We start from the raw sequence: 16946 nt of genomic DNA on the forward strand, positions 1-16946 counted from the left end.
GTGACATAATTCACATACCATATTATTTATCCATTTCAAGTATACAATTCAGCAAAGAGGTATGCATCCATCACCACAATCAACTTAAAAATAAACCCTATAATGTTTAACTGTCACCCCCACCCAATTCTTCTATCATCCCCATTTCAGTCCCTGGTAACCATGAATATACATCCCGCTGCTATAGATCTGCCTATTCCGGCCATTTTGAACACATGTATGTAGGTTACTAAGTATGCGCTATTTCCTTAATCGCCATGTTTGACAGTTGGTATCTCTAACATTTTACTTTGACACTTTTTGTAGTTTTACAATTGTGAAGGTACAGTCTCATTTTTTAAACACACATTTTGGCTTGTGATGATCTTACAAAAATTTTTCTACAAAGCAATTTTTATGAAACCAAGGCTAAGTCAGGAATTCGTGTTATTTCTGAACAAGAGTTAGGTCATGGAACCAATGCAGCACGGGCAGCTCAAAATATCAATGAAGTGTTTGGGAAGGCTGTCATATGTCAATGGTTTAGGAATTTCTAGTCTCGTGATTTGAATCTTGAAAAAGAGCCCCATGGGCAACCAAGGTGGATAATGACAAGCTGAAAGCTATAGTGCAGGGGTCCTCAAACTACAGCCCGCAGGCCGCATGAGGTGGTGTGATTGTATTTGTTCCCATTTTGTTTTTTCACTTCAAAATAAGATATGTGCAGTGTGCATAGGAATTTGTTCATAGTTTGTTTTTTTAAACTATAGTCTGGCCCTCCAACGGTCTGAGGGACATTGAATTGGCCCCCTGTTTAAAAAGTTTGAGGACGCCTGATGTAGTGGAAGGGAGTCCATCTCAACAACCTACACATGAATTAGAAGCAAGGGTTGACATTACTATTCTAACAACTTTGGACCATTTGAAGCAAATCAGCATGGTAAAGAAGCTGGATAGACAGGCTCTGTAGGAATTAAATGAGGCTCAAAAGACAAATCATCTCAAAGCTTGCCTTTCTTTGCTGTCAAGACAAAAAGTTGAACCATTTCTATGCCGTATAGTTACATGTAATGAAAAATACATTCTTTTTTTAGGCCAAGCACAGTGGCTCACACCTGTAACAGTACCACTCCAGAAATCAGAGGTGGGTGGATCACCTGATCTCCAGAGCTGTAGACCAACCTGAGCCAGAGTGAGAACCCATCTCTAAAAATAGCCAGGCATTGTAGCGAGCACCTGTAGTCCCAGCTGCTTGGGAGGCTGAGGCAAGAGGATCACTTGAGCCCAAGAGTTTGAGATTGCTGTTAGCTATGATGCTAAAGCACTCTACTGAGACCGACAAAGTGAGACTCTGTCTCAAAAAATATATATATTTTTTTTTTTGACAATTGCAAGTGTTCAGCACAATGGTTAGATAAAAATGAAGTGCTCAAACACAGTCCAACCAGATATTTATCAAAAAAACTAATGGCATCTGTTTGGTGGTCCAGCACTGGTATTATCCACTACAGCTTCATGAAACCTGGTCAGGTGATTATAGGGGATGTCTACTGCAATCAATCAGATGAAATGATTAGGATGCTTGTGATTAAGCAACCGAGATTGGTTGACCAATCTTCTTGTAAGAACGGTGTCACACAAACTGTCATACAAACGCTACTCAAACTACAAAACATGGACTTGGAAACTCTCTGTAATCCACCATATGCATCAGACCTTGTACCAACCGATTACTGACTACCATTTCTTCCAGGCTGTGGACCTCTTCTGATGAGGAAAAATATTCAATTCTCAGAAGCTGTGGGAAATAACTTTTGTGATTTGATTGCTACTCACTCTCCAGGCTTCTTTGCTGCTGTTGTGTACAAGCCACCATTAAGATGAAAGAAACATGTCAATAGTTTAGGTACAAACTTCACTTAATTTTACTGCTTCTTGTTTAAGATATACTAACCACAGTTTTGATTTGAAATGGGACATTTTAAATTTAATGACCAAGTTGCTGGTTTTTTGTTTGTTTGTTTTGTTTTGTTTTTTAAGGCACAGGAGCTCACTATGTTGCCCAGGCTGGAGTACAGTGGCTATACACAGGGGCTGCCATCACACCTTAAAACCTTGGATTCAAGTGATCCTCCTGCCTCACTATTGCAAATAGCTAGGACTACAAGCTTGTACCCACTGTGCCCCACTAGCCATTTTATATTAATGGTATATGTATATTTTTGTGACTGCTTCTTTCACTTAGCTGCTTAATGTTTTTGAGCTTTATCTATGTAACATGTATTAGCACTTCATTCCACTTTACGGCTAAATAATATTTCATTGTATGAATAGGCCACATTTTATTTATCCATTCACCAATTGGTGGACATTTCAATTGTTTCTACTTTTTTGGCTATTATGAATAATGATGCTATGATAACTCATGTACAAGTTTTATGTGGATGTATACTTTCATTTCTCATGGGTATATACATAGGAGAGGAATTACTGGATCATATGTTGACTTTTTTTTTTTTTTAATATATGAGACCGAGTCTCACTTTTTTGCCCTTGATAAGAGTGCCATAGCGTCACAGCTCATAGCAACCTCAAAATCTTGGGTTCACATGATTCTCTTGCCTCAGCCTCCTGAGTAACAGAGACTACAGGCACCCGCCACAATGCCCCACAATTTTTAGAGATTGGGTCTCGCTCTGGCTCAGACTGGTCTCAAACTCATAAGCTCAGGCGATCTGCCCGCTTCAGCTTCCCGGAATGCTGGCATTACAGGCATGAGCTACCCTGCCCAGCCTGTTAACTATGTTTAACCTTTGCAGAGCTTCCAGATGGTATTCCAAAGTGGCTGCACGATACTGCATACACACCAGAAATGTATAAAGACTGCAATTACTTCAATCCTCACCAATACTTGTTATTATTTATCTCTTGATTCTAGCCATCTAGTGGATGTGAAATGGTGTGTACTTTTGGGATTTCAATTTGCGTTTCCCTACTGATTAATGATGCTGAGAATCTTTTCATATGCTTATTAGTCATTTGTGTATCTTCATGAGTGAAATGTCTATTTAGATAGATACACACTAGATACAAGTCCCTCATCCAATACATGATTTAATCTGAAATTATTATGTTAGTTTATTAGTAGTGCCCTCCAATTAGAACATTAGCTCCCTTGCCGGGTGCCGTGGCCCATACCTATAATCCTAACTCTCTGTTAGGACCAGGAGGGTGGATTACTAGAGCTCACAAGTTTGAGATCAGCCTGAGCAAGAGTGAGACCCTTTCTCTATTAAAAATAAAAAAACTAGCCAAGCTTTATGGCAGGCGCCTATAGTCCCAGCTACTCGGGAGGCTGAGGCAAAAGGATTGCTTGAGTCTAAGAGTGAGGTTGCTGTAAGCTAAGCTGACACCACCACACTGCTAACCAAGGCAACAGAATGAGACTCTGTCTATAAAAAAAATAAAATAAAATAACTCCCTAAGAAGAGGGAGACCATGTCTGTCATTTCCCCTTCCATCTCAGGTACATACCAAATGCAAAATAGGTGTGAATGAATGGCCAAACTAATGTGTACACAGCAGTTCTTACACCTTCTCCTCACCACTTTGGCAAAGCAGCTCAATAGTTTTTATCCCATCATTTGGGCCAGTTCCCAATGGAAATAAGAGCAAAAATGAGCTACGCTCACCAAATCATGTTCCTTGATCTTAGTGACGTTATTCACAGCACACCCAGCAATGATTCCCACAGGTCCCCCTTCAAGACAGAGCCCTGGGCTTATTCCAGTATCCACTCTAGCCCCACAGGGTCCATGCGATACTATGTGTCCCACATAAGAATTAGGTCCTAACCGCCCTCAGCCAAACATAATAACCTATCCCTCAAGGCCAGCGGTTCTTAACCTGTAGTCGCAACCCCTTTGGGGGTTGAAAGAACGTTTCACAGTGTTCACCTAAGACCATCCTGCATATCAGATATTTACATTACGATTCCTAACAGTAGCAAAATTACAGTTATGAAGTAGCAACGAAAATAATTTTATGGTTGGGGGTCACCACAACATGAGTAACTACATTAAAGGGTCACAGCATTAGGAAGGTTGAGAACCACTGCTTTAGGCAGATGAGTTTTCTAAGAACCCAGGTTTAAGCGTGCTGATGTTCAACATTTTCCAGCAATGTTTCTTAGTTCATAGGTGAGCAGGTAATCCATGTTGAGTTCCCTGTCTAGGAGAGATACATGTTGTCCCAGTGGCTTCTGACAGCCATCTCGTAAATATGAGGGAAGACCAGCCAGAGGGCAAAGCAGACACTCAGAAAAGGATAGAGCCAAGAGAATCACAAACAAAATAGGAGTCCTGGTTGTTCCATGCTTGGCGCCTGCACAGCCTATGGGCTATCTGTTGTCTGAGATAACAAATTTTCCTATTGTGTAGTCTGGTTTGAGTGATAACAGGCAAGAATTTCTATTCGTCACAGGCAAAAGCATCATAATTGACACACTAATTAATACTGGTATAGGCAATCTGCATTCCTGGAAATCAATACTTCTCATGTGGCAATCTCAACAGTTACCTCCTCTTCATCACATGACACTGGGCCTTAAGCTCAATTTAAACTTCCAAAATGGTGTCCACGCCAAGAATACACCGCATGATACCCAGGGATGCTTTTCTACCCCATGAAGTACTTGGGGCTCCTTCTCAGGAGATTCAAGTGCCCCCTTTCCCAAACCTGGGAAGATAAAGGGCAGAGACTAAAGATAAGGAATGGGGAAGGAGATAGTAGTTAAGAGTAACACAGAACCCTGATATTCTCATATTCAGGTAATTAAAAATTTTACCTTTAGACAGACAAAAAGAACAAAGATTCTCCTCTCCCCCAACCCCTATCTCCTCGGGAAGAAGGAGACTGCAGGAAATGTGGCCCACCTTCCCTGAGCCGTATGCATGCCACCTGGCTGGACACCTTTTCCAGAAGGCTTGCTTGTAATCACTGGGGTTCCTCACACTAAACACCCATGTTCTACAGTAATTTAGCATGAAAGCCATACCTCATACCGATGTCTGTGTCTTTCTTCTATAAAGGGAACATCACCATAAATTTTCCCTGTAAAGATACAAGAGTGACATTAATACTTGTGTTATGAGCTTTAGAAGCACATCCACGGCACGTGTGTGGAGGATGCCTCTTAGATCTCTTTCAGAGGCCTAAAACTAAACTAGAATCTTGGTAGAAAATTAGATTTTCTTCTTGTAGCTTCTTTGAAATCCTGAAGCAATTATCAAGTAAGCCATCACTGCTGCACAAATGGCAGCTGGTAGTTATCCAAGTCTGTCATGGAATCTGGCAAGTCAGGCCTCCTATATGCTTGCCTGTAGGGCTCAGACAATTATGTCTGTACCACGGATTCAGTACAGATTCTTGAGGCTCATCTTACAGAAGAAAACAAAACTAAGGGCAGAGAAGGGATTTGCCCAGAGCCCTGCCTTGCTAAGCAGCACAGTCCATTCCTGAGCCTAATGCCTTCTCCATTCCACCAGATGCATCTGTATTTTCACATGGTACTGGGCACATTCAAGATGTATCTATCCTTCATGGGGCGTGGTGAACAGCACCTGTAGTCCTAGTTACTTATGACGCTGAAGCTGGAGCTTACAAGTTTGAAACTAAGATTAAGAAGAAAATCACCGGGCAGCGCCTGTGGCTCAGTGAGTAGGGCGTCGGCCCCATATGCCAAGGGTGGAGGGTTCGGACCCAGCCCCGGCCAAACTGCAACAGAAAAAAAGCTGGGCGTTGTGGCGCGCGCCTGTAGTCCCAGCTGCTCGGGAGGCTGAGGCAAGAGAATCGCGTAAGCCCAAGAGTTAGAGGTTGCTGTGAGCCGTGTGATGCCACAGCACCCTACCCGAGGGTGGTACAGTGAGACTCTGTCTCTACAAAAAAAATTAAAAAAAAGAAGAAGAAAATCACCAAATTTTTGGAACAAAACCACAATTAAGACACGAATTACCAGAACCTCTGGGATACTGCAAAGGCAGTCCTAAGAGGGAAATTTATAGCACTGCAAGCCTTCCTCAAGAAAATGGAAAGAGAGGAAGTTAATAACTTAATGGGACATCTCAAGCAACTGGAGAAGGAAGAACACTCCAACCCCAAACCCAGCAGAAGAAAAGAAATAACCAAAATCAGAGCAGAACTAAATGAAATTGAAAACAAAAGAATTACACAACAGATCAATAAATCCAAAAGTTGGTTTTTTGAAAAGATCAATAAAATAGATAAACCTTTGGCCAACCGAACCAGGAAAAAAAAGAGTAAAATCTCTAATTTCATCAATCAGAAATGATAACAATGAAATAACAACAGACCCCTCAGAAATTCAAAAAATCTTTAACGAATACTACAAGAAACTCTACTCTCAGAAATATGAAAATCTGAAAGAAATCGACCAATACCTAGAAGTACACCACCTTCCAAGACTTAGCCAGAATGAAGTGGAAATGTTGAACAGGCCTATATCAAGTTCTGAAATAGCATCAACTGTACAAAATCTCCCTAAAAAGAAAAGCCCAGGACCAGATGGCTTTACGTCAGAATTCTACCAAACATTTAAAGAAGAATTAGTACCTATACTACTAAACCTCTTCCAAAATATAGAAAAAGAAGAAATATTACCCAACACATTCTACGAAGCAAACATCACCTTGATTCCCAAACCAGAGAAATACCCAATAAGAAAATTATAGACCAATATCACTAATGAATATTGATGATAAAATACTCAATAAGATCCTAACAAACAGAATCCAACAACACATCAAAAAAATTATACACCATGACCAAGTGGGATTTATCCCAGGCTCTCAAGGCTGGTTCAATATACGTAAATCTATAAATGTAATTCAACACATAAACAAACTAAAAAATAGGGCGGCGCCTGTGGCTCAGCGGGTAGGGCGCCGGTCCCATATGCCGGAGGTGGCGGGTTCAAACCCAGCCCCGGCCAAATTAAAAAAAAAAAAAAAAACAAACTAAAAAATAAGAACCATATCATTCTTTCAATTGATGCAGAAAAAGCTTTTGATAATATCCAGCATCCCTTCATGATCAGAACACTTAAGAAAATTGGTATAGAAGGGACATTTCTTAAACTAATAGAGGCCATCTACAGCAAACCCACAGCCAATATCGTATTGAACGGAGTTAAATTGAAATCATTTCCACTTAGATCAGGAACCAGGCAAGGTTGCCCATTGTCTCCACTACTCTTTAACATTGTAATGGAAGTTTTAGCCATTGCAATTAGGAAAGAAAAGGCGATCAAGGGTATCCACATAGGGTCGGAAGAGATCAAACTTTCACTCTTCGCAGATGACATGATTGTATATCTGGAAAACACTAGGGATTCTACTACAAAACTTTTAGAAGTGATCAAGGAATACGGCAATGTCTCAGGCTACAAAATCAACACCCATAAATCTGTAGTCTTTATATATACCAATAATAACCAAGCCAAAAAAAAACAGTCAAGGACTCTATTCCTTTCACAGTAGTGCCAAAGAAGATGAAATATTTGGGAGTATACCTAACAAAGGATGTGAAAGATCTCTACAAAGAGAACTATGAAACTTTAAGAAAAGAAATAGCTGAAGATGTTAACAGATGGAAAAACATACCATGCTCATGGCTGGAAAGACTCAACATTGTTAAAATGTCCATACTACCCAAAGCAATATATAATTTTAATGCAATTCCTATTAAAGCTCCATTGTCATATTTTAAAGATCTTGAAAAAATATTTCGTTTTATATGGAATCAGAAAAAACCTCGAATAGCCAAAACATTACTCAGAAATAAAAACAAAGCAGGAGGAATCACGCTACGGGACCTCAGACTATACTATAAATCGACAGTGATCCAAACAGCATGGTACTGGCACAAAAGCAGAGAAATAGATGTCTGGAACAGAATAGAGAACCAAGAGATGAATCCAGCTACTTTCTGTTATTTGATCTTTGACAAGCCAATTAAAAAAATCCAGTGGGGAAAAAAATTCCCTATTTAACAAATGGTGCTGGATAAACTGGCTGGCAACCTGTAGAAGACTGAAACTGGACCTGCACCTTTCACCATTAATAAGATAGATAGACTCTCACTGGATAAAAGACTTAAACTTAAGACATGAAACTATAACAATTCTTGAAGAAAGTGTAGGGAAAACTCTTGAAGGAATCAGTCTGGGTGAATATTTTATGAGGAGGACTCCCCAGACAATTGAAGCAGTATCAAAAATACACTACTGGATCCTGATCAAACTGGATCCTGATCAAACCTGCATAACCAAGAACATAGTAAGTAAAGCAAGCAGACAGCCCTCAGAATGGGAGAAAATATTTACAGGTTATACCTCCGATAAAGGTCTAACAACCAGAATCCACAGAGAACTCAAATTTATTAGCAAGAAAAGAACACATGACCCCATCTCAGGGTGGGCAAGGGACTTGAAGAGAAAATTCTCTAAATAAGACAGACGCACAATCTACAAACACATCAAAAAAAAAGCTCATCATCCTTAATCATCAGAGAAATGCAAATCAAAACTACTTTGAGATACCACCTAACCCCAGTAAGAGTAGCCCACATAACAAAATCCCAAAACCAGAGATGTTGGCGTGGATGTGGAGAAAAGGGCACACTTCTACACTGCTGGTGGGAATGCACACTAATACGTTCCTTCTGGAAGGATGTTTGGAGAATACTTAGAGACCTAAAGATAGACCCGCCATTCGATCCTGTAATTCCTTTACTAGGTTTATACCCAGAAGACCAAAAGTCACAATATAGTATTGTAAAAGTAAGTCTTTGTTTTTCATCTGTACTAGAATGTTTATTGCAGCCCAATTCATAATTGCTAAGTCATGGAAGAAGCCCAAGTGTCCATCAACCCACGAATGGACTAGCAAATTGTGGTACATGTATACCATGGAATATTATGCAGCCTTAAAGAAAGATGGAGACTTTATCTCTTTCATGTTTACATGGATGGAGCTGGAACATATTCTTCTTTTTTTTTGTAGAGACAGAGTCTCACTTTATGGCCCTCGGAAGAGTGCTGTGGCCTCACACAGCTCACAGCAACCTCCAACTCCTGGGCTTATGCGATTCTCTTGCCTCAGCCTCCCGAGTAGCTGGAACATATTCTTCTTAGCAAAGTATCTCAGGAATGGAAGAAAAAGTATCCAATGTACTCAGCTCTACTATGAAGCTAAATTATAGCTTTCACATGAAGGCTATAACCCAAGTATAGCACAAGACTATGGGGAAAGGGCCAAGGAAGGGGAAGGGAGGGGGGAGGTTTTGGTGAAGGGAGGGTAATGGGTGGGGCCACATCTACAGTGCATCTTAGAATTGGTACAGGCAAAACTTACTAAATGCAGAATACAAATGCCTGCATACAGTAACTAAGAAAATGCCATGAAGGCTACGTTGAACAGTTTGATGAGAATATTTCAGATTGTATATGAAACCCGCACATTGTACCCCTCGATTGCACTAATGTACACAGCTATGATTTAACAATAAAAATAAATAAATTAAAAAAATAGAAGAAGTTTGAAACTAGCCTGGGCAAGATAGTGAGACCTTTGTCTCAAAAAAAAAGGCTTGGCACCTGTGGCTCAAGCAGCTAAGGCGCCAGCCACATACACCTGAGCTGGCGGGTTCAAATCCAGCCCGGGCCCACCAAACAACGACAGCTGCAACCAAAAAATAGCCGGGTGTTGTGGCAGGCGCCTATAGTCCCAGCTACATGGGAGGCGGAGGCAGGAGAATTGCTTCAGCCCAGGAGTTGGAGGTTGCTATCAGCTGTGACACCACAGCACTCTACCCAGGGTGAAAGTGTGAGGCTCTGTCTCAAAAAAGTACCTATCTCTTGACCCTACAATTTGATTTCTAAGAATTGATCCCAGAAAAAAGACATGACATAAAGATAGACTTAACCGCAATGATATGCATGCTGTATTATTTAATAACAAACAATTGGAAACAAACGGAGCATTGAGACTAGAAGACTGGTGGATTAAATGGCAGGACACCTACACCAGCTGTTCTTCACCAGGAATGTGTTGCCAGGAATCATCTGTGGAGCTGTGGCTCCAACAGCACCCTGCACATAACCTATCTGAAGATGAGCTCAATGACTGTAGGCAGCATCAGGTGAGGAGGACTCTGATCCATCACCCAAGGACACCCAACTGGAGCATGGGGAGAAGGAGGATGGCCCGAGGACCGAATGAGTTCCAGCACGGGAGGAGCACTTATAGCCCGAGCACCCAAAACACAGACAAGGGGTGGGGAGATATTAGTGCTGAAAGTCATTCTTAAACCCTAACAGAACTGCGAGAGAACCATGCTTAGTTCAGCAGGTAACAGATTATCAGAATCTCAAAGAAATCAAGCTGGAACAGGATGTTTCAACCAAGGACCAGATCAAGCAAACAAGTATCATATGTATTCTCATATGATTCTGTAGGATCAAAATCACAACTGAACTTGTTATTTTCAATTCTGTCCATATAGATTAAGTTCCCTGGTGATGATATATATGAATGATGGTGGGATTTTTTGCCCTTTTTTTTTTTGAGACAGACTCATACTCTGTTGACCTGGGTAGAGTGCTGTGGCATTATAGCTCACAACCTCAAATTCTTAGACTCAAGTGATCTTGCCTGAGCCTTCTGAGTAGCTGGGACTACAGGTGCTCGCCATGATACCTGCCTAGTTTTTCTATTTTTAGTAGAGATGAGGTCTTGCTCTTACTCAGGCTGCTCTTGAACTTCTGAGCTCAAAGCATCCACCCACTTCTGCCTCCCTGACTGCTGGGATTAAGGGTGTGAGCCACCACATCCCTCCTGTTTTGGGGGGAGTTTTTTTTTTTTTGAGATACTGTTCTACTTTGTCACCCAGGGTGGAATACAGTGGCACTGTCATAGCTCACTGCAGCCTCAAACTCCTAGGCTCAAGCAATCTGTCTGCCTCATCCTCCAGAGTAGCTGAGACTACAGGGACACACCACTATGCCCAGCTGGTGTTTTCTTTTTAATTTTTTGTAAAGGTGAGGTCTCACCCAAGAATACGGGGAAAGGGGAGGGGGAAGGATGGGCAGAGGGAGGGTAATTGGTGGGACCACACCTACAGAGCATCTTACAAGAGTACATGTGAAATTTACTAAATGCAGAATATAAATGTCTTAACACAATAAGAAAAAGACATGGAGGCTATGTTAACTAGTTTGATGAAAATATTTCAAATTGTATATAAAACCAGTACATTGTACCCTATGATTGCATTAATGTACACAGCTACGATTTAATTTAAAAAAGAAAAAAAAAGATGAGGTCTCACTATATTGCCTGGGCAGGTCTCAAACTCCTGGCCTCAAGTCATCCTCCCACTTCTACTTCCCAAAACACTGGGACTACAGGTATGAGCCACTGCTTCCAGCCAATAGAAAATATTTAAAGTATGTGTTTTAGTAAAAGGAGAAATAGTGGGGGAAGGAGCTCCTTTGAGAAAATTCCAACTTATCGCTTAGAAGGGGGTCACTCAGAACTGCCTTTGTACTAAAACTATTGATCCATAAAATTTGAAAAAAAAAATAAGAAATAAAACACAATAATATACCACTGGAAAACATGAAAGTATCAGGCAGTTACAGAGAAAAGAAGTTGAAAGATCTGGATCTAACTCTGAGAAGATTCTAAGTCTCCTATGACTTCTAATGTTGACATTCATCTTTTTCTCCAATAGTATAAAATGTCTGTCTCCTTCATTATACCAGATGACTTAGAAAATCCAGTAATAGAGGCTGCCAACATTACCAGAGATTGGTGAGAAAAATGGCATAAGTCTCCAAATTAGGATTTAAAGAACTATATCTTCGAATAATAAAGACTCACAGGATATTGTGGTAACTTTTGAAACAGCATGGTTTATGATGGCAGCCTGACTTAAAGCAGACTTTGTGTTTGCTAAGATTATCTCAGAGGTGACAGGAAGAGGGGAACATAGTGACTCTGAAGCCAGACTGCCTGGCTTTAAATTCCATGCCACTATTTAATGGATGTGTACCTTGAGACAATTACTTAACCTCTCTACGTGAGTTTCCTTATCTGTAAACTGAGGATTATAAAGGTCCCTACTTTATAGGGTTACTGTGAGAATTAAGTAAATCAAAATGTGCGAAACACTCAGAACAGTAAGTAAAACATGTAAGTAATTTCTATTGTTACCCCCAGACAAAGAAATCCAAACAGGAAAAATAGATCTAGAACACAAGCACTAGAATGTAACAAACACAGGGACCCACCACCTCATATCTTGGGATCAGTGCCCAGAACATAAGCAGGTACTCAAAGACGTTGAAAGAATGAAAGATTGTGTGTGTGTGTGTGTAATGAATACGGTATAAGAGGAAACATGTTTTCAGAACTTTGGAAATATTCTTTTTCACATTCAAAATCTTTCTTGATTACTTACAAATCTATCAAGAATGAATTTACAGGCCAGGCACGGTGGCTCACACCTGTAATCCTAGCACTCCGGGAGGCCAAGGCAGGTGGATTCCCAGCATTTGAGACCAGCCTAAGCAAGACAGACACCCCATCACCCCATCTCTACTAAAAACAGAAAAGAAAAAAAAAAAAAACTGAGCCAAGAGGATTGCTTGAACCCAAGAGTTGGAGGTTGCTGTGAACTATAACGCCACAGCACTCTACCCAGGATGACATCTTCAGACTCTGTCTCAAAAAAAAAAAAAGAAAGGAAGGAAGAAAAAAGGAAAAGAAAAAAAGCATTTACGAAATTAATTCATTGCTACATTTGTGAGAAAAAGCTAAAATTTCCTTTAAAACTCTATGCTTAGAATCAGTTCCAAATCCTGCAAGTTAAATTCTATTTAAAAATACCCTGGGCTTAGCCGGGTGTTGTGGTGGGCACCTATGGTACCAGCTGCTCGGGAGGCTGAGGCAAGAGAATCACTTAAGCCCAAGAGTTTGAGATTGCTGTGAGCTGTGATGCTACCGCACTCTACCGAATGCAACATAGTGAGACTGTCTCAAAAAAAAAAAAAAAGAATACCCTGGGCCTCTATCACCTCTGCTCCTTCATGAGAGGGACCTACTTCCAACTCTCTTTGGAAGTACTCTAAACTTTCTCTTTGTTTTTCCTTAATAAAATTTCTCTTTGTTAAAAACAAAAATACCCTGAAAAAAAAAAATCAAACTAAGAATGCTCATTCCAGGGCCCCAGTACCCCAGCACCAGGGATTCAGATTTGATTATTCTCAGGAGGGCATGAGAGTTTTAAAAATGAACCACCTCACTCTCTGTTGCTTTCGCTTCTGGAATTATGCATGCTTGACCCCTAGAAAAGTTTTGCCTTATAAAATTCAGAGCCTCACTCAATTCAGGGTTGCACTCAGAAACTTCATTTTAAGACACTGGGGCAGTTGCCAGCCGGCTCTTCAATAAAAGTTCTCCTCTTTAATTTGAAAAAAAAAAAATGAACCAAGAGTTACTCTGACATGCATTCCCAGTTAGAAACCACTGATCCACACTGTCACTAAAAGTGAGAAGGACATCAATGACAAGACAAAATGTCAAGTGCCGTCTAATGCAAAATATACCTAGAAGTTAAGTAAGAGACTAAGAAGGAGATACACCTTACTGTTAGGAGCAATCTTCGGGTGGATTTATTTAGCACACGTGCCACACAGTGATCCTAAGCACCAGGGAAAATCTCAACAATGAAATGACTATCTTTATTTCTGCCCTCTTTTTGGAAACAAAATAAAATGCCAAAAAGATTAATTGCACCTAAGCTTAATGCTCATTTAAGAAGTAAATGTTAGCAAAGCTTTAGAGAGTAGCAAGAAAAGAAGTGTTATGTTAGGACCCATAAAATACTCCCAATGGAGACAGCAAGAAAACAGAGTGTAACACTGGCTCAGAGCCTGTAGCACAAGCGACTAAGGCGCCAGCCACATACACCAGGGCTAGAGGGTTCAAATCCAGCCCAGGCCTACCCAACAACAATGACAACTACAACCAAAAAATGGCCAGGCATTGTGGCAGGCGCCTATGGTCCCAGCTACTTGGGAGGTTGAGGCAAGAGAACTGCTTAAGCACAGGAGTTGAAGGTCACTGTGAGCTGTGATGCCATAGCACCCTACCCAGGGCGACAGCTTGAGGCTCTGTTTCAAAAAAAAAAAAGAAAAGAGAACAAAAGAAACAAAAACATTTTCCCAAATGATGCCACGTCTTTCTCTAAAAGATTCTCTCATATATTCTGTATTTTTACACCTTTCATGGTCCTTCCCACCCCTGCCCTCTTGTGAATGATCCTAGCAACTGAACATTTCTTTCTCTCTCTCTCTCTTTTTTTTTTTAAGAGACAGAGTTTTGTTTTATCGCGCTTGGTAGAGTGCTGTTGTGTCACAGCTCACAGCAACCTCCTACTCCTGGGCTTAGGCCATTCTCTTGCCTCAGCCTCCCGAGTAGCTGGGACTATACGCGCCCGCCACAAGACCCGGCTATTTTCTAGTTGCAGTTTGGTCGTGTCTGAGTTTGAACCCGCCGCCCTGGGCATATGGGGCCAGCGCTCTACCCACTGAGCCACAGGTGCCGCCCTCTTTCTCCTTTTTAGAACTAATATTTACCCCCCAAAACCAATACAAGTTAAAAAGTAGAAGCAATTCAAAATGTCCACTGAGGGATAAAAGGATTAATAATATGTGGTATATCCACACAAGGACATATTACTGTCCGATAAAAAGGAAGGAAAAACATGTGACATGTCAACATGCATGAATCTTGAAGACAACATGTGAAGTAAATTAAGCCATTTGCTAAAGGATAAATGCTGAGTGACTGCACTTATGGGAGGTATCTAGAGCACTAAGACTCATGAAGACAGAAAGTACAAGGGTGGGTGCCAGGGCTCGGGAGAACGGGGAGTTGTTCTATATAATGAGTATAGTTTCAGTTTTGAAATATGAGAAGAGTTCTGGGGATTGGCTACATAATGGTGTGAATGTATTTAATACTATTCAACTATACATTTAGAAATGGTTAATGTGGTAAATTTTGGCCAGGAATAGTGGCTCACACCTATAATTCCACCACTTTGAGAGGCCAAGGCAAGAGGATCATTTGAAGCTAGGAGTTCAAACCAGCCTAAACAACAGAGTAAGAGACACTGTCTCCTCCAAAAACATAAAAAGGAAAATTTTACATTATGTGTATTTTTTTTTTTTTTTGTAGAGACAGTCTCACTGTACCGCCCTCGGGTAGAGTGCCGTGGCGTCACACGGCTCACAGCAGCCTCCAACTCCTGGGCTTACACGATTCTCTTGCCTCAGCCTCCCGAGCAGCTGGGACTACAGGCGCCCACCACAACGCCCGGCTATTTTTTGTTGTTGTTGCAGTTTGGCCGGGGCTGGGTTTGAACCCGCCACCCTCGGCATATGGGGCTGGTGCCCTACTCACTGAGCCACAGGCGCCGCCCCATTATGTGTATTTTTAAAATAAAAACTGAAAGTATACAGCTGCACTCTTGTCCCCATGCCCTCTTGTAACTTTCAATAAAATCTCACACTTCCATCCTTTGTAACCTAGCTGTAGTTTCTGTGATTTTACAGAATTGCTCTCTAAAATCCTGCAGGTCTGTCTACAGTTGCCACCTGAGTGACACTCTCTTTGCCTTCTCTGACCTCTGCTCCTCCAGACATTCCCCTTGTGCCATTTACCTGCTCCTTGTCCTCAACTGAGGACCCCTTCCCAAATCTATATCCACCCTTCTTCCCCTGCATTCATTTCCTGGGAAGCTGTCACCCAGAAACTGTCACCACCCATTCTATACCTTCTCAAGTTTATCTCAAAGACCCTAAGAGGCTGCCCCAGGAGCAGATATTTGGTATACCTGGCTTGCACAGTGTTGGTGGACATACAATATTTTTAAAAATTTAAATAAAGTGCCAACATTTTTTAAAAATAAGGAAATTTCACATCAAATCCATATTTGCAGATTCTCTTGAAAATTTAGAAGTATGGCAGCAGTGAATCCACAGTTCTTCAAGCAACTATCAGCTGTAGCAGTCACTCCTTACATGGGGCCCAAGCCCCACCACACCTTGCTAACCCTGGGGTCAGCGGAGCTAAGGCTGACTGGAGCTTACGCTGGGCATTCCCACACCTGGCTGTTCACATTAGCAGCCCAGCCCTCCTAGCCTAGCTGCTCAGTTCAACGCTGACTCAGTACAGGTATCAGGTATTCTTCCCCAGTCTGAACCCGTGGTTCAGACTGGCTTTCAGAAGAGGTCTGTGGGATGGGATCTTGTGCTCTTCACTTCACTTCAGAACCCTCTGGAACCCGAAAGGTGTAAGAGGTGAGGCCCAGGGACCAAGGAGCAGAGAAGTTTAAGTCAGGTTTATTTAAAGGGACAGGAACCTGCCCGGGAAATGCTAAGATGAAGTCTGCTCCTAGGGCCAGTAAGAAAGCCCTCTTATATGGAGCCTTAGGGGGTGGGCAAATTTCACAGCTAGCCCAGAAGACTTCAGTGAGTTACGGTCTTTTGATGTGAACTTCGGGGGTGAGGCTAATTAGGTCCTTAGTGTCTTTGTCTCACGAGGGGGGTTCCTGTAGGGCCGCAGTAGGCTCCCACCAGAACATTGTCTAGGGCCTCTTAGTAATGATGGCTTTCCACTCTGGGAGTTATTTGGGTTTTTATGTTCCCTTTTTGATTAAGGTCCAGCCATTTGGTATAGTGAGGTGGTCAAGAGTCAGCTCAATGTCTTCCTAACAAATGACTTGGACAAGTACCTTAACTTGGGTAAAATTCCTTTTCTGTGTCCAAAATAGTGGCTGGGACCTCAGAGTGCAGGGAGAAACAAATGGAACAACCCAGG

General features: G+C 41.5%; 1 protein-coding gene across 3 annotated transcripts in view; it reads right to left on the reverse strand.

Annotated features, from left to right (window-relative positions):
• The window catches only part of CTPS2 (CTP synthase 2), a 140524-nt gene that overhangs the window by 24370 nt on the left and 99208 nt on the right, over window positions 1-16946 (reverse strand). For all 3 annotated transcript variants that reach the window (XM_053579859.1, XM_053579862.1, XM_053579860.1), the window contains exon 15: window positions 5036-5091. In XM_053579859.1, the coding sequence (XP_053435834.1) occupies window positions 5036-5091 (56 nt within the window). The remainder of the gene's footprint in view (window positions 1-5035; window positions 5092-16946) is intronic.

This window comes from Nycticebus coucang, chromosome X (genome assembly GCF_027406575.1).
Source record: "Nycticebus coucang isolate mNycCou1 chromosome X, mNycCou1.pri, whole genome shotgun sequence".
NCBI lineage: Eukaryota > Metazoa > Chordata > Mammalia > Primates > Lorisidae > Nycticebus > Nycticebus coucang.